This window comes from Helianthus annuus, chromosome 15 (assembly GCF_002127325.2).
Source record: "Helianthus annuus cultivar XRQ/B chromosome 15, HanXRQr2.0-SUNRISE, whole genome shotgun sequence".
Classification (NCBI taxonomy): Eukaryota; Viridiplantae; Streptophyta; class Magnoliopsida; order Asterales; family Asteraceae; genus Helianthus; species Helianthus annuus.
Genome location: NC_035447.2, coordinates 11,058,781 through 11,083,526, shown reverse-complemented (window position 1 = coordinate 11,083,526; position 24,746 = coordinate 11,058,781). Strand labels below are relative to the sequence as shown.

Sequence of the window (24,746 nt, the reverse complement as noted above, 5' to 3'; positions counted from 1 at the left end):
ACTTTCAATATAAAATGTGACAATCACTAGCCTCAGTAGAAAAAGTGTGACCAGCTTTTACTAACTGTTACAATATGTTTTTTATGATGTGGCTAAAAGATATTACATATTACTGCTTACAAATTTGTGTGACAAAAAATAGTGCTTATTAGCCACTTATAAGTTTTCTATGTGTGACTAAAAGTTACGGATGATTATTACAAAACAAAAAACGTGACTACAAGTAGCTTATCATCACACTTTAATTATTTCATGTGACCATTCGTTACCCACAAAATACACCCAAAATTTTCAATTCCCCTGCTCTTCCCTCCATCAAGCTCCATCCATTTCAATCTTCCTACTCATCCCTCCCGTTCTAGTGCCTTCGTCTGCAACCAGGTAACTCTCCCCTGCAGAATAGTCCTAATTTTGAAATTAAAAACCCTAGGTTTACAGAGGAAGGATGTAGAACATTTTTATTTCTCTAAGACCAGCGATTCAGGACGATTTCAGTTGCTAAGAATTTGAAGACGCAGACGATGAATTATTGTTGCATTACCAGATGCTCTTTTGAGGTACACCGTTATTGTATAGGTTAAGCTACTGATTCATCTTGCTTCATATCATATATTTGAGGATTCTGTCACATTTCAACAAATTTATGGGTAAGGTAGTTAGAATATGGTTGATTGCGTTGAGTTTTTGTTATAAACTTATAATGTCGTACAATGATTTGATCTGGTAGATTTCAATTTGGTTTATGTTCGATTAGATTTTTCGCACCTGGATCATACCGAATCCAGATCCGAATCTGTTACAGGATTCGCGAACGTTTCAAGATGATGGCTGGTGCTGAAATTGTTTGCAGTGAGGTGGTTTGTAAGGTGGAGGAGGAGAGGTGTGGTTCTGGTGTGTATGCAGTCGGTGGTGTTGCTACTGTTGATTGTATTGTAGTGGTATTGGTAATTGTGATGGTAATGGGGATTCTGCCTGTGTGTTTGTGAGTGTCGAGGTGAGTGCTGGTGAGTTTGGTGATGCAGGTGGTGTTAATGTTGATGGTGAAGTTTGAGCAGTTTAAGAAGGAATGGTTGACTGTTGATCCGTTGGTGTCGGAGACTAATAGCGTTGTTCATGGGGCTATGGCAGTAAGTGTTATTAAGGTAAGTAATAGATTAGATCAAGTTTATATTTTGTATAGATCTATATCTTATATTATTAGAGATAAATCTTTGTATTTATTTGGTGGTTATCTCCTCCCAAAATAGTGGAGAGCCATTTGTATTTATAGGGATATTGATTCAATGAAAAGGCAAGCAATTATACAATCTTTCATGGTATCAAGAGGGTAAAATACGGTCCTTCTTTCTGCCCTCATACCTCCGCTGCCTACCTTCTCCTACTCTTCTTCTTTTCATCTACGATCCCTATGGCCTCCAACCTGCACCCTGCAGTCACTGTTAATAACATTCGTACCCTTATTCCAATCACCCTTGACATCGAATCCGGGCATTACACAACATGGTCAGAACTTTTTAAAATCCAGTGCAAATCCTTTCAGGTGTATGATCACTTACAGCCTCGTACCACTTCTTCTTCAGCTGAGAAAGATAAAGATAAGGAACAAGCTCCTACCGAGAGTTGGGAACGATTGGATTCAATTGTTCTTCAATGGATTTACGGAACAATCTCTTCCGATCTTCTTCACACCATTCTAAAGCCCAACACCACCGCCTATGACGCCTGGACCGCGTTAGCCAATTTATTCCAAGACAACAAAGCAACCAGAACAATCGACCTCAACAACCGATTTTCAAGCACTCGCCTTGATCAGTTTCAGTCGATGTCCGCCTACTGCCAAGCCATGAAGATTATGTTTGACCAGCTAACCAACATCGGCTCCTCCATCACCGACGAACAACTGGTGTTACAAATTCTCGCAGGTCTCACCGAACAATACGAAAGCGTTGCTCTCATCCTCCAAAATACGAAACCCTTACCCAGCTTCTATGAGACCCGCTCTCAACTGTGTATGGCAGAAACCAGGAAAATCAATCAAGCAAAACAAGCCGCTCAGCTTGCTGGTACAGCCCTAACCGCCACAGCCAATCGTAACTCCTCCTCTCGATCTTCAGATACTCGCCAGCCAGACAATCGGACTGATTCATCGGAACGCACTCGTGGTCGCGGCCGTGGTAGGGGCCGCGGTAGGGGCAGAGGGTATGCTTCTCGTGGACGCGGGAGCTGGAACTCTTCTGGATCTTCGATTTCTTCACAACAGGTGCCATGGAATTTCTCCTTTTCCCCTACGGCCGGTCATTCTCAACATAATTGGGCTGGCCATTTACAACAGCCATGGGCCCCTTGGATACCCCCTTGCCCTTATCCAACTGTCCCCAAAACAAACAATGCTGGGCCAGGTGTTTTAGGCCCACGACCAGCCCACAACTTTGCGGCTAATCAGGCCCAGTCAACTGCAGATGGCTATACTCCAACAGATCTGTCTCAGGCTCTATATCATATGGCACTTAATCCTCCCGAACAAAACTGGACCATGGACACAGGTGCGTCAGATCATATGACCTCTGTATTTACTAATTTCCCGTCTTTATTTTATAATAATTGCATAGCTCGTAATATTGTAGTCGGAAATGGCAAAACCATACCCGTCCTTGGACAGGGTAACCAAACCTTACAATCACCTTTTCCACCTTTTAAATTAACCAACGTCCTTTACGCCCCTTCTTTAATCAAAAACTTGCTTTCCGTCCGTCGGTTCACTAAAGATAATCATGTTTCTGTTGAATTTGACCCTTTTGGTTTTATTGTGAAGGATCTCAAGACCCGGACCCCTATCCTACGATGCAATAGTTCCGGTGACCTCTACACATTGGATCCTACACAAGTTTCAAAGTTCACTTCACCATCTACCTTTGTCGCTGTGACCCAAGATCTTTGGCATCAACGCCTTGGACATCCTGGCTCAAATTTATTGCATTCTCTTAAAAGTTCCAATTTTATTGATTGTAATAAATTGAAACCTAAACTTTGTCAATCGTGTGTTTTTGGTAAACATGTTCGACTTCCATTTATGGATTCTTTTAATTCTACTTCTTTACCTTTTGATATTATACATAGTGACTTATGGACTTCACCAATTCTTAGTAGTAGTGGTCACCGTTATTACATTTTATTTCTTGATGATTTTACTAACTTCTTATGGACCTTCCCAATTAGTAATAAATCACAAGTTTTCTCAATCTTCCTCACCTTCTCTACCTTCATTAAAACACAATTTGAGCGTCAAATTAAACAATTTCAATGTGATAATGGCAAGGAATATGTCAATGCTCAATTTAAACGATTTTGTGATCAAAATGGTATGCATTTTCGATTCTCTTGCCCTCATACATCGTCTCAAAACGGTAAAGCCGAGCGAAAAATTCGAACAATTAATAACATTATCCGTACACTTCTAGCTCAATCTTCTATGCCTAACACCTATTGGCATCATGCTCTAGAGGTGGCCACTTATCTTCTAAACATTCTTCCTAGTAAACTTCTTAACTACAACTCTCCTACTCAACTTCTCTACCTCACTCGTCCATCTTATACACACCTTCGTGTATTTGGTTGTTTGTGTTACCCTTTAATTCCTCACACCACCATTAACAAACTCGAACATCGGTCCATGCCTTGTGTTTTTCTTGGTTATCCCTCTAATCATCGAGGATATAAATGCCTTGAAAAGGCAAGCAATTATACAATCTTTCAGTAAGTGCGGTAAAGACGGTGTGAATGTCGAGAACGGATCCGTTATTGATCCTCTTGTGGTCCTGGTGAGTAATGGTATTGCTATGGATGTTCATGGCCATCTTGACTAGGTCTGGGGGGGTAACAGAAGACAGATGTTAAGAGCACCGAAGAAGTGGATGATACTGGTTCGGGGCTTACCGAGTCAACTCTGAATAGTGTATAAAGCTCTCAAGTGACTGGTTCTGAGTTTGAGTATGCTATTAAGCCATCTGATGTGACATTTACTACGCTTGATGTAACCAATAGAACAAAGTAAAACTTAAACAGGTCGAATAAAACGTGTAGCTAAAAGAGTAATAGGTCAAATGTGTTGAAATCTCATCAAGGTTTATGTTTAGCTAAAAGAGTAACAGGTCAAATGTGTTGAAATCTCATCAAGGTTTATTTTTAGTGCACAACTTTGTAAATTGCTATATTAAGAAAGTGGATTATTATTGTAACTTTTTTTTAATCATAAATAAGTAAAAGAAAGTAAAGTACACAAGTGTTTGTGGGTCAATCCAACCCGACCTGACCTATTTTTGAACGATTATGCAGGTAGTTGTTCTTTGCCAAGTAGAAAAGGCTAAAGAAGATATATGCTCGATAAACTCCACAGTTCTGTAAGTTTAGCTGCTATATCTTGTCCTCTTCTTGTACAGTATTAATACAGAATTTAGCAATGGAAGATTGAAATTGACCCATTTATAAGGAAATGGGTCAAAATTGACCCACCTGGTGCTAATTTTGATTGTTTTGGTCAACAGTTCCCAAAGTACAGTGAGAATATAGGAGCTGCTTCAAGAGGACGGTAATGTAAAGCGAAAAAGAGAGAAAATAAAAAAGCAATCCTCCCTGCTCTCTAAACTCACCAGGCAACTCAGCATTCATGATAACCGAGCAACTGCTGCTTCAGCCATGTCAAATGATAGTCCTGCAGGTAATAGAGTGTAAGTTCAAGCTGGTAAATTACTTCTTCTGTTCATGAGTTTTCATTTGTGTGATTAATCCTGAACGTCTGAACCAATAATATATTTTATAAAAAAGAAAGGAATAATAAAACACGTCAAATATACTCGATAAAGGGTTTGACTATTTGGTAAACAACTTCTGATGAAAATTAATTGATAATGTGACACGAAAGGCGTTTCGGTTGCCATAAATACACATGTAGAATGTGGTGGTCTGAATGTGACAACATCCAATGATCACTCATAATCATGGAAGATATGATGTTTAAATCGTACTCAATATATGGGCCAATGATGTTTAAATTGGTTACAGGCAAGATTTTCGCTTAAGACTGATGTACGTTAAAGTTACTAACGTACTTGCTTATTTTTCCGTAATTGAGATTGTAGCTTACTCCTATACTGTTGCAGATAAAAGTGGAACGAAAGAAAGCCTGGCTAAATCTTCAGCTGAAATCTTCAGCTGAAACTAAACCTCAAGCTGCTGCTAAAATAACGCCCGGGCTTATGTGCTTTGAACTTAGAACACGTTGAAAAAAAAAATCCTCAGTACTTGCTACCTTTTTTTTTCATCTGGTTTATAAAATTTACACTTGAATGTTGATCAAAGTTTGACTTTTAATGGTTAAATGTTCACTTTTAAATACATAATTATTGTTAACTATAGAGTGATTGTCATAGAATTTGTTGGATTCATTGATATTTCATCTCAAAGTTAAGATCTTAATCAACACAAAAGGTGTGCACTTGACGTTGAAAAGTCAAGAATGTTAAAACTTTGACAATTTGGTGTTATGTTACCAGTGTTTTGATATGCCCGTAATATTTGCATAAATTTGGTGGCTGGTATCAATTTCTAGGTTTATTGACTTTATAAAAAGTCAAATATAATAATGTCAATGGTATTAATTTTGAATATTGAATCAAACATGACAGAAGTTAATTATGTAGATGTCCACACATGAGTACTTGTTGGGTCGACATGCCAGAGTAAAGTTTAAAAACCTCATAATAGGGGCTTGCTCGAAGTTCGCCTGGGTTTTAAATGAGTCATCTGCTTGAGTCAGTTAGTAAACGAGTTGGGCCGCCCGACTTGGTTTGTAAACGAGTTTGGTTTGAACCCCAACCAAGGTAGGTTCGGTTCGTGGCTCGCTATATATATAGGAGAAGGATCCGTTAGGAACCACCCTTTATTGCGAGAACCAATGTGAACACAACCAAAAATACCTAAAAATAGCTAAAAAGCACAAATTTTTTTTAAATATTTTTTATAAAAAAAACGCTACTTTTAGTAGCAAAAAATAAATTAATTTTTTTTAAAAACAATTTTAATTTTTTTTTTTAAAAACAATTTTTTTATTAATTTTATTTTTTTTAGGTTTTTTTGGGTTTAGTTTTTAGCATTTTAGCCGGGGGGGGGGGGGGTAGGTCTTTTTAGGTTTTTTTAGCTATTTTAGGTTGTGTTCACATTGGTTCTCGCGGTTATCGTAATAAAGGTGGTTCTCGCATTAACCTGACTATATATATATATATATATATATATATATATATATATATATATATACTAGTCGTTTACCCGCGCAATGCGGCGGGAAACATATCACTTAGGTTGGTGATTTTAGGGCTATGTACAGGGCAGTTCGGTTTTGAGCCATAACCAAAACCAAATTCGCGATGCAACGAAAAACACAACACTTGTTAGTAATCTAAAGGTGTGTATGAGAAGGTTTAGTTCAGTTGGGTCATAACTAAAATCTAAATTTCGGTTAAGGTACTTCAAAACTGTTCATGTGGATTTAATCGCGTTTGTGTACCCACCTATTAATCACATTCACATTTGTTGAATAAAAGAAAAAAGAATCTACATAGGATTTGCATGCAATCAAATATGAAGCACGGGATCTAGAATAAGAGAATATTATACCTTGAATGGAATGAATATCAAATGATATTACAACCGTATGAGGGTGATGTGGCCATGTGGGTGTTAGTGGAGTACAACCGCACAAGGCTCGTGATTTTGAGAGGCACGTGTTTTTTAAAATAAAAAAAAAGTCCGATATATATGTTAATTTTTTTTAAATAGTAATCATACCAATTCCAATATATATGTTAATTTTTTTAAATAGTAACCATACCCTCTTTAAACCGTTTTACATACAACGCAACAATATTTTTTAAGTTTCAAATTAATCTCTTAAACTTTAAATAATATAAGCCTTTAACCCAATAGTTTCATTTTTCTATTATAACTTTTGGTCGTTATTTTTTTACAACTAAAATTTGTGACAAATAACAACAGTTAAAAAAACAAGGTTAAAAGTTAACAGAAAATTTCAAAGTTTAAACACTCGAATTAAAGAGAAAAGATAGAAAAATATCTATTCCTCCTCTTCTGCCTCTTCCAGCCACTTCACACACGGCTCCAACGCCTTCACAAAGCTTTGCCTGCACCGTAAAAATCAGGATCTCTAACTTCTTGTTTCTCATGATCGAGTTCAAATGAACTTTGTGTGAGACTATAAAAAATACATACCTTCCTTTCGGGTTGGTTCCTTTAGCACCCCAATGAAGTATCGTGTCTTCAGCAAGAACGTCTTGGTCATAAAGAGACCTAACAACTTCAGGGAACAACTTCATTAGCTTCGTATCTTCGTAACACTGAACTTGAACTTTGTAAAGCAGTTCGAGCTCAAGCTTTCCGCTTGTGCAAAACGTGTTCAATAGCTTCGCCCATGTAAAGCAGCTCGAGCTAGAGCTTGGCATGTGAAGCTCATCAGGCTCGTCAAGCCTTAGTGTAATATTAGTTACTAAATCAACCTCAGAATCGACCGCGCAGACTCAAAACACTTTGAAGAAACAGCATGTTGACCAGCAGGTGTTGTTTAGAAAACCATATACCGGTTCTATCATTCTAATTATTAGGGCTCAAATTTAAATTATTCATTTTTAACTAAGACAAAATAAAAAAAATAAAGAGAAAATTCAACTTGATTCAAGCTCCGCGTCTTTCTGCATCAGCGCTTTATTTAAACCGTCTTTAATCTCAGAAAACCGGTTCACAACCACAAACGCACCCGCTGCACAATCTGATATCTTCTTGATTTGCTGTTCTCTTTCTTTGACTATGTTACTTAACTCGTTTATCACACAACTTTTTTCACTCAACCGTGATGACAGCTGGCGGATTACTTGATCTTTTTCACTGCAGTCTTTGTTGGTGCGCTTCCGACATCACTTTTGGTAATATGCTAGTAAGCGGGACCTGAATGCCTTCATGTGGGCCCTGGTTCCGTCTCCATAAGGGTTGCAAAAAAAAACTCCCGAAACGGAATTCCAAATTGCCCGCATTATGCCAGTAAGGTCAAATAGAGGATTTGGCACCTACAAATTAATTAAACAAGTTCAACTTACGTAATTAAAAACCAATTTAAAGAACAAAAGTGTAAAAAATAAATAAATAAATAAACAAACAAACAAAACATGAATCATAAATCTGGTATTGAAACTAACCGAAGCAAGCACCAAAATTGTGAAAAAGCTCAGATATTGTGCATGTGACAGGAACCAACGTTTTAAACGATTTAAGATTGACGCAAATCCATGATTATCTGATGAAGATGCATCTAGTTCTTCTGCAGCATCTACTATCTCGCCTGAGAGACTCGCTGCAAAAAGATACAGCATAGTAAAAAAGTAAATAAAAATTCATCGTTTTTATTTTAAGAAATTAACCGTGCACGCACACACACACATAAGTGATATTTACAAACCCGCACTTGAATAAAATATGGAGGGGGCTTTCCTAATGCGGTTCCAAGGCCCCAAAGAAAAGCTTCTACTTGTACTTGCGGTAATATGCTAGCATGCGGGACCTGAATGCCTTCATGTGGGCCCTGGTTCCGTCTCCATAATGGTTCGCAAGCTGGCCAGAGCTGCTGCCAACAACCGTAATGACTAAAATTATAGCAAACAATAACAAATCAGAGTTATTGCCAACAACCGTGACTAAAAGTTGAAAGTCAAACACATTTACATATAAATATGCCGATTCTTGTTATGTTTTTATTTAAAATGAGTAAAAAAATATAAAAGGACAAAATTACCCACAACTTCAGCACCTTGCTTTATGAAAACCAAAGACCCTATTTCTCCAATTGCTTTGATATCCATATGTCCTCCTAAAATTCAGTAAGATAAACTATACAGATCATAAGATTAACACATTTAAGAAAGCTTTTCAGACCAGTAAAATTCAAATCATACATGAATAATCACTATAGTTATTTCAAGAGACAGTTCCACCATAAACACAAGTTACGCAACACACAAGAAACATTTAAAAAGGTAGATTTAGCTAGCAACATATTATTTTTAATGATAGGAATTCATGTCGTCCAATCTCAGTAAATCTTTAACTGTGAAATTTAAATGGAAAATGAACTTTTTTCAGTCAAAGAACATTAATCTCATTTTAAACTATTTTCATTATTTTGTATCATTTTTTTTGAACGGCTACTAACTCCAAGAGGCGAGAGGTCTTCGCACCCACATGCATCCAAAGTGACCCATCCACGGGTCCTTAGTCACCCTCGGGCGAGGCATCTGAAAGTGACCAGGCGCTCCCCGAGAAAATTTCCAGCCGACAGCCACATGACTGTCGTTGCAGCCTCCGCACTCATAAGAGCCAGAGTAACTGCAGTGTAATAGAAAACTCGGGAGTGGCTCAAGACTCGAACCCGGGCCTAAGCACACAAGGTTCTTATCCATCATTGCCATGACCACTCAGCCAGAAGGTTGGGGTCCATTAATGAATCATTTAATAACTTGAACAATATAACTTATAATCTGGAAATTTTTAAGAGGTAATAAAAAACACACAAATATGACAATCATTTTTAAAACACTAAGTGGTCGAAGAAGTGAAACTGGTGGACAAGTATGATTTTTTTAATCTCTTACAAACAAATAGGATTTCAAGCTTGTCTCATAAGAAATGATTTAGAGGTAGAATTTTCACCCATTTTAATAAACAAATCAAATATCTCTAGCAATTCTAAATGTAAAGCAAAAAAAGGTAAAATTTATTACACAAATGTTAAAATTCCCTGAACCAATCATACTGTTAAGTGCTAAAATAACATAACATTATTAACACACTCCACACTGTTAACATTTTCAGGTGACCGACCTAGCCCGAACAAAAGATTATCTCCATTGTCACCATTTTCTGGACACCCTAGCAATAATGGTAGGGTTTATTACTAACATTTGACTTAAAAATCAATGAATCAAAACAACAAACCACATTGATAACGAACCTGTAGAATGAAAGAATACATCCCAATTAGTGCGAGACTTTCATCTTCAGAATATGCACCTTCAATCTAAAAAAAGGGCATGCATTCTGGGTCAAAATTAGGTAAATTATTAAAGAATAATCCTGGAAAATAGTTAAAGGGTACTTGATAAGTAGATGTGGGGTTCTCCAAACAGAAGTTAAATCTTCCATGGTTCATCCGCACTTCAGCTCATCACCTCAGCCTCCTTATGTTGCTACCGGACAAATTTGAATTCAAAATTGATGAATTAAAAAGAAAGTTTAAGAAGAACATGAAGAATCAGTGGTGTTATGGTAGAAGAACTAAAGAAGTGATTGGCTCTAATTCTTCCAAATTTGTCAATTGTATTTCTTTTAGCATATTAAGGGGCATGTTCATTTTACAATATTGCAAGCTTAACACCAACCCTTCAAATTAAACCAGCAAACTTCAACTTTTGAAATCACCAACTTAGGGTTTTCCTTTCGGTCATGACAAATTCGAGAAAAACAAGCAAACAGATCCAAAATCAAAATGCAAACTCGTAAATAAAGGGCTTCAAATCAAAACCCAAATTAGTCAGAATCATGGTAAATGGTGCAATACAAAATATCTATACCTTTACAAACAAAAACCCATGAAACCGTTTCAAAATTAGGGTCAGGGACGACACCAAGTATGTTGATTTAACAAATCTGATGTAATTTTCGCTGAGGACTTTGGGCTTGATGCTTCTGATTGTAACAATTCCATAGAGTTTCAAATCCCTATACATCAAAAACAAAAATTAATCAACCCTAAATCAACCATCAACAGAATGGAGGTTTCAAATCCCAAATTTCAAACAACAAATTGACTCGATGAACTTAGAATTGAAACTATATCCACTCCTAATCACAATAAAATAAAAAAAATAAACAATAGAAACACTAATTAAGCAACAGAGTTAGGGCAAAAAGGGGGAAATGGAATCGAGACCTTGAGAGTGCCATTACAAGCAGACGGAGAGATCATTTGATCTCTTTCGGTGGAGTAGAAGCAAAATGATGTTGTCATTTGTTGAACCACATAGTTGAATGTTGATTTTGCTCTGTAATTTCGTGATGAGCGGATCTAGAATCTTTGAGAGAGAGAGAAATATCGAAACAAGAGAAGAAGTCAGATAGAAGAATTAGCATAATTTGAATTTTGAAACATTCTCAGGCGGGGTCTATAACAAAAGTATGGAGCCATAATCGAATTTCAAAATTCAAAAGAACAAATGTTCCCGCTTGTGTGTGTTGAAAAGGTGAAAGGACTTTCAACACATTTGTGCTTAAATGTTTGTACAATGTGCTTGAAATGCTTGTACAATGACAAATGACCATTTCTACCCTTCCTATATGCTTATTAAAGTAGTATAGATATATATATATATATATGGGAAGGTTCATTTGAGAAGAAAAAGAACAGAAAGGTACAATTGTAAAACATTAAATAGTTTTTTTCTTATCTCATTTATTATAATGTTTGACTAATATTAACTAGTCATAAAGACTATAATCACTCACACTAAAAAATTTCTGCCTCCACGCTATATATATATATATTTTGCATTATACTAAAATTACCGATATCTCACTCACTGAGATAACCTATATCTCAAATATCGGTCTTTGACCAATATTCGATATTTTACCGCATTAATGGTATATATATATATATATATATATATATATATATATATATATATATAACCTAAACTATAATATATTTTTAAGAAATGGTGTTTAATTAGTAATATGGTTATTTTTCATTGAAAGAAATAGATTATTAAGATATAGTTTTAGTTTGTATAGTGATTTAAAAAATATAGATTAAAGTAACCTTCTTTCTTCTCTTGGTCGTCTTTTTAGTTTGCCCAAAATTACTTTTCTATCCCCCTAATTACTCTACTATTAATTGTTTTTAGTTTTATGTTTATCGTTATGTGTAAAAAAATATCATAATTACAATGGACAAAAGTAGATCATAATTATCTTAATGGATTATATTAGGCCTTAATAGACCACAATGGGCAATACTAAATCATAAATATATTGATGGGCATATTGGGCCTTAATGGATCACAATACACAATAGTAGATCATACATGCTTTAACGGACCGTATAGGGCTTTATTGGATCACAATGGACAATAATACATCATAGATGTCTTAATTGACCATATGAGGCCCTAACGGATCACAATGGATAATAATAGATCATACATGTCTTAATGGACCATATTATGCCTTAATAGTTCAAAATATACAATAGTAGATCATACATGTTTTTATGGAACATATTGGGCCTTAATGGATCACAAAGGACAATAATAGATCACAGTTGTCTTACTAGACCATATTGGGACTTAATGAATTACAATAGACAATAGTAGACCATAGATGTATTAATATACCATATTGGACCTTAATGGATCACAATAAGCAATAATGAATCAAACTGTAACGAATATTACACAACATATAGGAGACAATAATAGATCGTATATGTTTTAATGGACTATGTTGAGCGTTAGTAGTCAAAGTAACTTTAATGGACCATGATACTTTTAGTGGACCATGATAGGCTTTATGATGTCATGTTAAGTATTAAATGGTTACGTGTTACTTAGTAGGGGTGTGCATGGTTCGGTTCGGTTATTAACATTATCCGTAACCGTAACCGAATTCATCGGTTAATCAGTTTGGTTTATTCGGTTAATTTGTCGGTTTTCGGGTTGGTTCGGTTAATAATCAAACCATACATTGGCTAAAATTTTTGTTTAGAAATACATCTAATGAAGTTATAAATACATGAAATAATTATATAAATAGATGAATTGAATGTATAAATAAATAAAATGGACGGAAGTATAAAACATGATATGGATGTATATAAACTAGAAATATATGAAGACTTAAATGATTCGGTTTCAGTTCGATTTTTGCTAACGATTCAGTTATTGCTCACCCTTCTTGTTTAGTGTTAGTTGTTGCGATAAGTTTTATTTGATTTTTCTTTCAATCTAAAAGTTTTAATTTACTTTTTATACATAACATGTACTTTTATATATCTTAAAAAATGTATAATTTCTATTTACTTTCTATAACTTTATATTATTAAAAAAAATTTGAAAATAATTTTCCTTCTAAAATTCACCACCAGTAATTTCCCTCCCAACCCAAATACTGAAATACCCATTCCCGCTCTCAATTTCAACTCCTCCAAAAATTTAAAACAAATACCAAACCCTAGCTTCCAATTTCACATTCCTCCACCAGGACCGTCACATCCAACTCTCCGAACACCATCGTTCCCCGTCCCTCCGTCGCCTCTCTCCTCGTCATCGGATTCTATAACGGCTCCCAAATCCATAAATTAAAGTTCTCAAATTGAAGACCCCAAATCCTCCTGATGGTGCGTCTGGTGCTAAGGGTTCTCAATCGGGTTCGTTGGCTTCTGAATCTTGGAGATTTGGGTCCTGATTCGTTGTCTTCTGATTCGTTGGGTGTGATCGAGCAAAGGTCTGTACTATTCAAATGCAATTTATTAATTTTTTAGACATTTTTTTGCTTAGTATGTTGAGTTTTTCTAGAGTCTTTATATATAGCTTCCGAAATAAGTCTTAATGGACATGTGTAGTCTTCTTCACCTTCAATCTATATATGCTTTCTTTATGATTTCTATTTCATCTATTTTGGATGTCAGTAATGGATATAGTTCCTTTTCGGTATTGATTTTTTGTTGTATATAAATGAATTCTATGATATCAACCTTTTAAGTTGAAAACATTTGCGTCAAGATGTTAAAGTGTCATTTTAATTTGCTTGTATTGTGGAATTTTTTAGTTATATCCGTTTTATGTTTGCAACTGTGCTTAACTTTTTTTTTTGTGCTTGTCTTACTGATGGAAATCTTTTGTAAGTAAAGCTACTTCATTTGAGATACATTTACGTGTTAGCTAAGAACCTCCATATTATTAGTGTAGTTATTTTAAGTCATCTGTTTGTTACATCTCATCACACTCCTACATAGACATATAGTATAGTGTTCCTGTGTGGTTGGCACCGTATTCTTTTGCACAAGTTGTACCTTTGATGGATTTTTGTTTGGCACGTTAAAGATTGAAGTCGTACTAAAGTACTTTATATGTATACCGAAATGGATCTTTATCCATAAATAGTTAAATACTAACCCATTCTCTTATGTTCAACCTGAAGTGGATACACCAGCTGTGTTAGCTGGAATCAAATCTTGGTGAGGCCCAACCTCGGCAAAAGCAAAACCATAATGAATAAAATAGGAGCTCTACAGGCACAAGTGTGTTGGACCAAGAACAATCACCAGTAGAGTAGATGATGCAAATCTTTGTTTTAAATTAGCAGTTTGTGCTTTTCCACTTTGTACAATTTTGGAAAGTGGTGGTTGACAGTGATGGTCTTACTCCAAAGTCCACAGCTACATGTATTATCTTTCTTTTTTACTATTGTATTATTTCACTTACATATATATTATTTGATTTTAATGATTGGTAATGTATGACAGTGGGTTCTAGTTAGATATATATTACACATACACCCAAAGTTTCCTCATTCGAATGCTACTTCTTACAAATGGGCATTTGGTGGTATGCTGAATTTAACTTATCTTTTTTTATTTGACTGGAAATTTAACATGTCTAATGAATTTTGTTAATTTTCATCCCTTGCTGAAATAGAGGAAAGGCTTGCTATGGCAGAATCGATGTTGGAGGCTACCTTGCAGTACCAATTTGGCCAACATAAGGCACTGCCTACCCCAAGGTATTTCCGTTTATAACTTAGGTTAGGGCTGAAATGGTTAAAAAAAAAACTAAATTGTGCTATGTAAATTCTGAGAGGTGGTGTCGTTGTCACCGAAAATCTTGCTTGAATCAGATCAATACGCATGTGAGATCTATAACCAAGGGTTCTAAAGAGATCAAAATCTACAGATGCATCTTAGAGACGACACAAGATGACACAATTACCAACTTTGCAAATCCTGATAGAAATAGGATTTATTAAACCCGGAACACGCCTGTTAGTTTCAGTTATTCAAACTTAATATGTATTTTATGCAAGTCATTATGGTTACTGTGCTATGCCTTCTGATATATATACTCATATAGATTTTAAATCAGATTCTCAATTTTTTATAGTGAGTGGACTTCGCTTGTGGAGCGATTTCTGCCAAGACAGATCGCTACAACTCCTACTCCTGACACGATAAAGTGGTATTTGAATATACATGAGCGTTACCTTTTGATGGTAAGACTTACATGTCATTGTATTTTATGGAACTTCATCATTTTATTTTATTTGATTGATTATTAAGAATTGATTCTTGATGCCTGATACAAACTGGTCATGCTGACTATGTAGGAAACTCTGACAAAAGAAGATGCCAGCAATTCGAGCATGTGGGTTTGCTGGTGTTGCAAGTGATGTTAGGGGTGATGTAGGTTCTATTGTAGTTGTTGTATCATTTGTGGATATTTTTTTATTAGTAATTTATTTCTTTAGTATTTAAATTGCAAACTTATGTATGGATTTTGGTTTCTTATCGCTAATATTCTTTGCTTTTAGTTTTTTCTCATATTTACTGCTTACTGCTGTTTTTATTTCACAAAATAATGAAATTAAAAGGCTAATTATATGAAAATATCCACATACAATAATAATAAATGTGTTACCAAAAGTTAGACAATAGCCAGATTTATAATCACAAATGTGTGCCTGGAGATAGTTTTTAGCCACACTTATTGTAAATTCATGTGACTTTATGATGGAAATGGCCGCACTTCCAGTAAAATCTTGTGGCCGTTGCTACTCTTCAGCCACACAAATGCTTGATTTCAACAACATTTTTGTCACAACTTTTGAAAATTGATGTGGCTAAAACAAACTTTTTAGTGACAATATAATGGAAAAGGACACACTTATACTAATTTCATGTGACTATACAATAGAATTAGCCACACTTATAGTAAATTCGTGTGGCTGTTGTTACCATTTAGCCACACATAATGGACCATTTGTTTGATTACAACAACCTTTTTGCCACAGTTTTTTTAAATTCACATGGCTAAAACAAACTTTTAAGTGACTATATAATAGAAACGGCTACACTTACAGTGAATTCATGTGACTATATAATCCAAACACCCACACTTACAATAAAGTAATGTGGCTATTGATACTATTTAGCCACACTTAATGGACCATTTGCTTGATTACAACAACCTTTTTGCCACAATTTTTAAAAATTAATGTGGCTAAAACAAATTATTCGTGACTATATAATAGAAATGGCCACACTTATAGTAAATTCATGTGGCCGTTGCTACCCCTTTAGCCACACTTATTAGACAAAATGATTGATTACAACAAGACCTTTTAGCCACAGTTTAAGTTGCTATGGCCACACATAAGTGAATGTGGCCGTATCATGCCTACGATGACTCGACCTTTGGTCACACTTGGGGTGAAAAAAATTCGTGTGGCGGTTGCCATATGGCCACAGTTTTTATGTGTGGCTGTAACCAAATTTTGACGTAGTGCCAGGAAACAATAAGATGTATCAAGATTTAAGAAAGAATTTCTGGTGGATAGGAATGAAAAAGGATATAGCCGAATATGTATCTAAGTGTTTAACCTGTTCACAAGTTAAAGCCGAACACCAGAAACCCTCAGGTTTACTACAACAGTTAGAAATGCCTGTATGGAAATGGGAACTTATAACAATGGACTTTGTTATTAAGTTACCCAAGACTCGAAAAGGTAATGATGCCATTTGGGTAATCGTGGATCGATTGACCAAATCAGCTCATTTTCTACCAATAAAGGAAACCTTTAGTATGGAAAGGTTAGCCAAATTGTATGTAGATGAGATAGTATCCTTACATGGAGTCCCGCTCTCCATTATATCGGATAGCGATAGTTGTTTCACTTTCCGTTTCTGGACAAGTTTCCAAGAATCAATGGGAACCCGACTTAATCTAAGTACTGCATATCATCCACAGACCGATGGACAAAGTGAAAGGACGATCCAAACTTTAGAAGACATGCTCCGAGCATGTGTAATTGATTTTGGGGGTAATTGGGATAACCATTTACCATTAATTGAATTCTCCTATAACAATAGTTATCATTCAAGTATTGAAGCCGCTCCATTCGAGGCACTATATGGACGCAAGTGCAGAACACCTGTATGTTGGGCAGAAATAGGAGAAAGTCAATTATCAGGTCCGGAAATTGTGCAAGAAACCACAGACAAGATAACTCGAATCAAGGAACGATTGAAAACAGCCAGAGATCGCCAAAAGAGCTATGCAGACAATCGTCGCAAACCACTTGAATTCCAAATAGGAGACAAAGTACTGCTGAAAGTATCTCCTTGGAAAGGAGTTGTAAGATTCGGTAAGAAAGGAAAACTGAGTCCCAGATATGTTGGACCATTTCCAGTGATTCAACGAATCGGACCAGTCGCTTATCGTTTACAATTACCAGAGGCACTAGCTGGAGTACATGATGTATTTCATGTATCCAATCTTAAGAAATGTCTATCAGACGAATCTCTAGTAGTACCTCTTCAAGACATAGAGGTAAATGAAAAACTGAAATTCATAGAAAAACCTTTACAAATAGAAGACCGAAAGATCAAGTTTCTCAAACACAAGCGACTAGTACTGGTGAAAGTCAGATGGAATTCAAAGAGAGGACCGGAATATACTTGGGAACTGGAATCAGAAATGAAGCGCAAGTACCCTCATCTGTTTCAATGAATCTCGAGGACGAGATTTTTCCTAAGGTGGGGAGGATGTAACAACTATCATTAAAATTAGTAATTAGAATAATAATTAGTCAATAAGGAAACCTTAATTGAGACACCCAAGTAATTCCGCACTAACCCTAAAATTTCCGAAATAATCGGAATCAGGATCAGGGCCCCTAAAACTCAGGGGGGTTAAACCCTATTCGATAATTATCTTAAATTATGCGTTGTATATACTGAATTTCGAATGTTGTTGATTCACCAAGTCTATGCCACTGACTAGGCTAATCTACAAGCTAGGCCGCACCTTTACGGACCGTAAGGGTTAGTCCTTACGGACCGTAAGCCTACCAGCTTGCCTTACGGACCGTAAGGGTTAGGTCATACGGTCCGTAAGCAACATGAAATTTGGGCTATAAATAGCCGACCTTGGCATTCGACTGTTGGTGTTAAAACGTCGATCGAATTCGTTCTGTACATCGATGTTAGGCTGTTATATCACAAATTAAACACACACGATCACGAAGTGATGCCGCGGAACAGGGTAATTACTCGATCGCTATTACGATTCAGTTTCCGAGATCAATATATCCAAAGAATGTTTAAGTGCCGCCCACATTGGGTCATACTTTGTCGTTTATCGTTAATTCGATGAATGAGTTTAAGTATTATACTTTGTCGTTTGTCGTTAATTCGATAAATGTGTTTAAGTATCGCACTTTGTCGTTCATTGTGAGAATTTGATCTCGTGAGATATCGTGACTGTTGTATTGATCACTAACCCTATTTTGTGTGCATTATTATTGAAATTAGGTTAACAGGGCTAAAATCATATTCTGTCAGTACTAAATCTGCAATGTGAGTTATTCTCTTTTTATCAACTGTTTTACAATACTCCAAATTATTTCCAGAATTATAAATTACAGTGATTAAGTTTATGTAATCACCAAGTTACAGCCGGTATGTGGGGTATTGTGCACTTTACTTGATAATCGTCACCATTGGGGCAGCCATTGGGTGATATGACCATAATCACAGACACCATTGGACAGGTGGGCTAATGGGTCGAGTGGTAAAGTACTGTGGGTAGTTGGTTGATATCAGAAACATTGTAAAAGATCTTAACACTGTGAATTATAACAGATGTGTCATTTTCAGCAACTAGAATAATTCACTCAGTATTTCCCCGCTGACAAAATCTTTTCCAAACATGATTCAGGTGATCTGCTGTAATTCAGGAAAAATGCAGGGGAAGCATTTCAAGCTTAAGATAGTGGCTCAGTATAAAATAAAGAAATGTGTTTTATCCAGAAAATCTTACTATTGTAAATTATCAGGGTTTTATCCCGAATTGTGAAATAAAATAATCGGGAAAAGTTTTTAGCTTAAACGATCCTGTAAATAAAATTTCCGCTGCTAAACTCACAATAAACAAAGTACCGCATGATTTCTGTCCCGCGGCTCCTGGAACGGGTCAAACCGGGCCGGGGGCCGTGACAGTGATGATAAGATGATCAACTCAACGAAAGACATGTTGAAAGTGAGGTTTGACATGAAAGACATGGGTCTCGCGGATGTGATTCTTGGAGTTAAAATCACTAGAACCCAAAATGGTCTTGTGTTGAGTCAATCTCACTACGTGGACAAGATCCTTGGGAAATTCAATTCGGATGATACGAGTGTAGCTCGATCTCCAATTGATAATACCCAACGCCTAAGGAAGAATAGAGGCGAGAGTGTTTCTCAGTTAGAGTACTCAAGGATCATTGGTAGTCTCATGTATCTAATGACATGTAGTAGACCCGACTTAGCATATGTTGTGAGCAGGCTAAGTAGATACACCAGTAATCTGAGCGAGGATCATTGGAAAGCTATCACGAGGGTGCTTAGATACATAAGATACACGAGAGACTATGGATTACATTATACCCGTGATCCAGCAGTGATCGAAGGATACACTGACGCGAACCGGATATCGGATATAAAGGATCACAGATCAACAAGTGGATATGTGTTTACACTTGCTGGCGCAGCTATAGCTTGGAAGTCTTCCAAGCAAACGGTTATAGCTAGATCTACGATGGAATCCGAATTCGTCGCTTTAGATAAAAGGGGGGAAGAGGCGGAGTGGCTACGTCAATTTGTGGAAGATATTCCAAGATGGCCAAAGCCGTTGACGACGATCTGCATACATTGTGACAATCAGTCTGCTCTTGCTAGAGCACAAAGCATGATGTACAATGGCATATCAAGGCACATTCGACGTAGACACAACACGGTATGACAACTTATCTCAACGGGTGTTATCTCAGTTGACTATGTGAGGTCAAATGAGAACATTGCGGACCCGTTAACAAAAGGGTTAAGCAGAGATAAGGTGTATAGGTTGTCAAGAGGAATGGAACTAAAGCCCATAGACGAAGGGAATATGAGGGAAACCTAACCTAGTTGACTGGAGATCCCAAGATCTAGGTTCAATAGGCAAACTTAATCATAAACCCAAAGGGAGTCACTGTGGGGGTTGCCCCAAAATCAATAAAGGGAGTTGTATACTTCCTAGTCCATTCCAATCAGTGATACGAAGGAAAGGTTAAGCATGTTGAGGTTAAGGATTTTGAGGAAATCCAAATTAACCGTGATGCTTTTAATGATTCAGAGGAATCACCTATGTTAGAGAGAAGTGGGGTCGTTTCGAATGGATTTGTGGGGAGGCGCAAATCCTAGAGCTCTCGCAGAACCAGGAACGTGTTCCATGACCATAAACGGACACAACCATGAGGTCTTGACTCGACTAGGGAGAGTATCGTGTGAATGTATATTGTCGCCTACATAAAAGGGGGATTGTTCAAGGACACCGCGTCTACAAGACCCTAGGAGGCTAAGTATGCTTCACAAAAGAAGGTTCAAAGGTTACACCTACCTATCTTGCAATGCTCAACTGTTGAACGTGTATCGTTGAAACTTGATAGATCGATTTCTATTCATGTGGGGGATTGTTGGAAATTTTGTATAGGAAAATGATTTTTTTCTATTTTGGACTACAAATAAATATAATAAAATGAGAGGGTTTTATATATTTATTTGTGGGTTTGTGTTCTACGTTGGAAGGGCTTCGCAACGAACTAAACCACGTCCAAAACGGAGCTAAGATGAATGAGATATCGATGCTCAAAGTTTGGTGTTTGAAACTTGAATGCTGAAAATGTGGGAAAGTGGCACCTTGTCCCACATCGGATGAGAGATGGAACTTAAAGGGGTATTTAAGTAGGATCTCTCCATCCTTATTGTTTCATGGAAGCACTCACTAGTGTACTCGCGAAGGGTGCGGAGCACCCTAACTCGCACTCGCATTCGCACACGCACTCGCACTAGCACACGCGCGCGTGGCGTGGGCGATGAGGCGCAATGTGGCGATTTGATGGCGCACTTTGCGCAATGTGGCCCTGGTGGGTCCGCGCGCAGTGGCGCATGACGTGGCAGTCATGCGCGCGAGTACACATGGCGCGTGGTTGCGCGCATGGTGCATGAGTGACGCACCTAAGTGAGCCAAAACGGCGCGACTGTGTGGCGTGCTCGTAAAGGCTCACAGGTGACGTGGCACACGCGCGCATGCGCGCATGGACCTGAGTGAGTATGGCGCACGCGCGGATGACAGTGAGCCAAGTGGACGCACCGCGCATGCGGGTGCAAACCTGCGCGCACACCAGTGTGTCTTGCGCGCGCGCGGAAGCTTCCTGCTGCAGTTAATGCTAGTGCAGTTACATTCAGCATTTGAAACTGACGAAGTTAATGCATTTGACTGAGAATTAAATGACGAATTAAAGTGCATTAAAGACGTTTAACGCAGTTTAATTCACCCATTTAATTCATTTTCAGTTTCTTCAAGACTTGCAACTATAAATAGGAGCATCCTATTGAAGACCAAACACACCGATTTACACAGCAATTTCAATCTCTCTCTGCAGAATTCTTCTATTCTCTTTCAAGCTTCAAGGTATACATTCGGGTTGGAGTCAAGACCGGCAGTGCAACTGCTTGAGGCTTTTGTATCCTGGAAACAAACGTGTTCTCCTGGGAGACACGAAATTTGTTTTAAGGGACCCGTGTCTAACACGATCCTCAGCCAAAGAATAGTTTTTCTATTCGGATTTTTGTTATTGTTTTTCTCTTTTTCAGTTGTAATAGTATTATTCTTTCAGTTGTAATTCTGTTTTTGTTCTTATAATTCAAGTTAATAAATTATTTTATTTATTTTACACGAACGGATTACTACACATTGTAATAAGGATTTAACAATATATTGAAGGGCAAAGGAGTCGATACACGCCCTGTATCACGTAGCGTTTGCATCATGGCCTCTGCTTTATCCTCTAACTTTTCAAGAGCACAGATGTTAAGAAGGCAGATATCAATAAGAAATCCTTTGAATACTTGTGAAATGTTATTGTAGAACTCCTCGGCTTTCTCTAAACCGTGAACTTTATAAATCAAATGTAGTCTGTCCCTAATGTCACCCTTTGTAGGGGGTATGTATCGTTTATCAGTCATCCACTTTAATACCTGTGAGAAAAAAATATAACACATTTTAGCATATTTACACATTCATGATCTGGGACATTTAAAAGGACGGATAAAACAAGTTTTGGCGAGTCGACGGACCATTCTAAAATGATGAATATATTTATTGAACTCCTAATAAACAATCTTTTTATTTATATATTTTATGTTTAGGATAATTTTATCATTTATATGTGTATTTTTACGATTACATACATGTTAAGAGTAATTTTATCATTTTTTATATGTAATTTTATAATTACACATATGTAAACTTGTTTCTTTACATATATGTAATTAGTTATGACACATATATATAATTTTGGCAATTAAACATATGTAAACTACTTTTAACATGTATGTAATCAAAGAAATACATATAATAGATGATAAAAAGATCCTAAATACAAAAATTTTTATATAAAATGATTTTTTATTAGGAGTTCTGAAAGTTGTGTATTTTTTTAGAGTTCTGAAATGAACTCAACTCTCTCTCTCTCTCTCTCTATATATATATATATATATATATATATTGATATGTTACCCAACCCACCCTTCGCCACCTGTACAGAAAGCTCACAGCATCAAAGACATCCGGTCTGTATCTCTATGCCGTCTTTGGATAACTATCGATTATACATGCAATTATGCAAATAGCTTAAGGGCTTGTTTGGCATTGCATTTTTAGGTTTCTTGGGCAACACATGTGTCGAGCCAGGATCATAAATTGTTTGGTGAACCCAGTCACCCACAGGCAAAAGGCAAACATATTTAGAGGCCCCTAATTCCTAAAATCTGTGTTGGAGACAAGATATCATTAAATGTGTGTTACTGTTTGGATCTAGGGTTGTTCTAAAAGCTCGAAGCTCGCTGATAAAACGAGCTAAACCGAGCCCAAGCCAAGGTAAGCCCGGCTCGTTGGCTCGCTCCTTAGCTGACTCATCGGCTCGCTCATTTAAATTAAAGCCTAACTTTTAATATATAAACTATAACTCAAAAATATAACCCAATTTTTAATATACACAAATGATAAATTCTATCGTTTTTAATCATTATGTCTATGTTATAAATATTATTTTTTATATATATACTAATATGTGTAAAAACATACAATAAAATAAAAAAAGGAACGGGCCGATTCAAACTTTTTACGAGCCGAGCCCGAGCCCAACCTGGTTTTGTTTGGTTTGGCTCGGCTTGTTAACAACCCTATTCCTAACCCTCAAAAAACAAAATTTATAAGGACTGTGTAAATTGGATCTCAGGTTGTTGAACATGCGAGATACTATATGAAAGTCAGTGTTCTAATTAGAAGCAACTAATCTAACTCAAAATAACAAACATGTAAACCTCAAGTAAAAGTTTGAATCTTCTAAATTTCTTTGAATAAAAGATTATGATCAAAAGTCAGCAATAAAAGGTCATAATAGATTAGAATTAGAACCTCAAGGGAATGTGTGATTCTTCTGAACTTCATCAAAGATTTAACAATTCTATCAAGAGAATCTTTATCAACTTTCCTTCCTTCACTGACCCACTGATCAAGAACTGGTACAATTGAAAGATCAGGATCACCAACTGGTGAGATTCTTCTGTAAAGTGATGAATCAAGTTCAGCATCGTTTAGAAATGTCGGTGAACCTTGTGATGAATTCTTGTTCATTCTTTGGTTAAGTGATGGTGTTTCCTACATGAGTTCGAATAGGAATTGTTTGGATAATTATTGTGAGTTTAGTTAAATAGAATCCTAGTTATAGTCTAATGCGAATAGGTTAGATTATATATATCAAATCAGTTTGGTATGGATTATGTATGAAGTTTTGAGTTAAGTTTCTTCATAATAAACATTGTTTGGGTGTTAGCCATCAATTGTGTGTTTCAATTGTTCACGTATCTGGTACCAATTCGTTTAATTGGTATCAGAGCTTGTATTGTGAACGAATTAGAGGACCTGTGAAGAGTTACTAACCGGCGTACAAGAGGTTATCAACATCAGCGATTGGAAGGAAGCACAGAATCAGGTTTCCAGAACAGCCGCAGACAACAGCTTTGTGTTTCTGGTCGTTCATCAGAATTGGTAAGCCAGTTATCTTAGATCTGACTAGCGATCAGGAGTTGAATCACCGTTGCTGATTTATAAACCTGCTGGAGAAATTATTTAATCAGCTTAGTGATTAAATAAGGTCAGAATTGAGTTTTCTTTAAGCTGTAATTTAGGTCAGAGCTGTGTGTAAGGGGCTGTGACCATTTAAATACAACTGTGTTCAAGGGGTTGTATTGGTGAAAATTGAATCACCACATACCT

At 36.6% G+C, this 24,746-nt stretch overlaps 3 protein-coding genes and 2 long non-coding RNA genes across 8 annotated transcripts; 3 read left to right on the top strand and 2 right to left on the bottom strand.

Annotated features, from left to right (window-relative positions):
- The first annotated feature begins 229 nt into the window (after nucleotides 1–229).
- Nucleotides 230–5,391, top strand: LOC110910606. Of its 2 annotated transcripts, none has more exons than XR_004881577.1 (4): nucleotides 230–557; nucleotides 4,333–4,397; nucleotides 4,542–4,724; nucleotides 5,157–5,391. It is a non-coding gene; the product is annotated as an uncharacterized LOC110910606 (long non-coding RNA). The 2 variants fall into 2 exon arrangements; XR_004881578.1 differs by having other exon boundaries at nucleotides 231–557; nucleotides 4,542–4,714.
- LOC118487364 lies at nucleotides 1,153–2,939 on the top strand. The gene is made up of 2 exons (XM_035984154.1): nucleotides 1,153–2,543; nucleotides 2,813–2,939. Exons 1-2 carry the CDS (start codon nucleotides 1,409–1,411, stop codon nucleotides 2,848–2,850), a joined length of 1,173 nt encoding a protein of 390 aa, XP_035840047.1. The 5' UTR covers nucleotides 1,153–1,408; the 3' UTR covers nucleotides 2,851–2,939.
- Nucleotides 5,392–6,965: 1,574 nt separating the features above from the next.
- LOC110910605 lies at nucleotides 6,966–11,222 on the bottom strand. Of its 3 annotated transcripts, none has more exons than XR_002576287.2 (9): nucleotides 11,045–11,222; nucleotides 10,686–10,833; nucleotides 10,211–10,301; nucleotides 10,067–10,132; nucleotides 8,856–8,926; nucleotides 8,525–8,702; nucleotides 8,259–8,413; nucleotides 7,282–8,129; nucleotides 6,966–7,193 (listed from the first exon to the last, which is right to left on the bottom strand). It is a non-coding gene; the product is annotated as an uncharacterized LOC110910605 (long non-coding RNA). The 3 variants fall into 3 exon arrangements; XR_004881575.1 differs by having other exon boundaries at nucleotides 6,978–7,193; nucleotides 8,852–8,926; XR_004881576.1 differs by having other exon boundaries at nucleotides 6,978–7,193; nucleotides 8,525–8,680; nucleotides 8,852–8,926.
- Nucleotides 11,223–13,323: 2,101 nt separating this feature from the next.
- On the top strand, nucleotides 13,324–15,706 carry LOC110910603. Its single transcript, XM_022155230.2, has 6 exons — nucleotides 13,324–13,614; nucleotides 14,311–14,554; nucleotides 14,636–14,717; nucleotides 14,808–14,892; nucleotides 15,270–15,378; nucleotides 15,493–15,706. Exons 2-6 carry the CDS (start codon nucleotides 14,525–14,527, stop codon nucleotides 15,553–15,555), a joined length of 369 nt encoding a protein of 122 aa, XP_022010922.1. The 5' UTR covers nucleotides 13,324–13,614; nucleotides 14,311–14,524; the 3' UTR covers nucleotides 15,556–15,706.
- Nucleotides 15,707–22,153: 6,447 nt separating this feature from the next.
- On the bottom strand, nucleotides 22,154–24,104 carry LOC110913261 (pentatricopeptide repeat-containing protein At2g20710, mitochondrial-like). Its single transcript, XM_022158106.1, has 2 exons — nucleotides 23,886–24,104; nucleotides 22,154–22,444 (listed from the first exon to the last, which is right to left on the bottom strand). Exons 1-2 carry the CDS (start codon nucleotides 24,102–24,104, stop codon nucleotides 22,154–22,156), a joined length of 510 nt encoding a protein of 169 aa, XP_022013798.1.
- Between the last annotated feature and the right edge of the window lie 642 nt (nucleotides 24,105–24,746).

Excerpts from the sequence above, each read along its gene's own strand:
- LOC110910603 (XM_022155230.2), top strand. The coding sequence starts at position 14,525 with ATGGTCTTACTCCAAAGTCCACAGCTACAT. Across the intron at positions 14,555-14,635 it reads TCCAAAGTCCACAGCTACAT|TGGGTTCTAGTTAGATATAT; the intron begins GTATTATCTTTC and ends AATGTATGACAG. Across the intron at positions 14,718-14,807 it reads TTACAAATGGGCATTTGGTG|AGGAAAGGCTTGCTATGGCA; the intron begins GTATGCTGAATT and ends TTGCTGAAATAG.
- LOC110913261 (XM_022158106.1), bottom strand. The coding sequence starts at position 24,104 with ATGAACAAGAATTCATCACAAGGTTCACCGACATTTCTAAACGATGCT. Across the intron at positions 22,445-23,885 it reads GAATCACACATTCCCTTGAG|GTATTAAAGTGGATGACTGA; the intron begins GTTCTAATTCTA and ends TTTTTCTCACAG.
- LOC118487364 (XM_035984154.1), top strand. The coding sequence starts at position 1,409 with ATGGCCTCCAACCTGCACCCTGCAGTCACTGTTAATAACATTCGTACC. Across the intron at positions 2,544-2,812 it reads AAACTGGACCATGGACACAG|GATCTCAAGACCCGGACCCC; the intron begins GTGCGTCAGATC and ends TTTATTGTGAAG.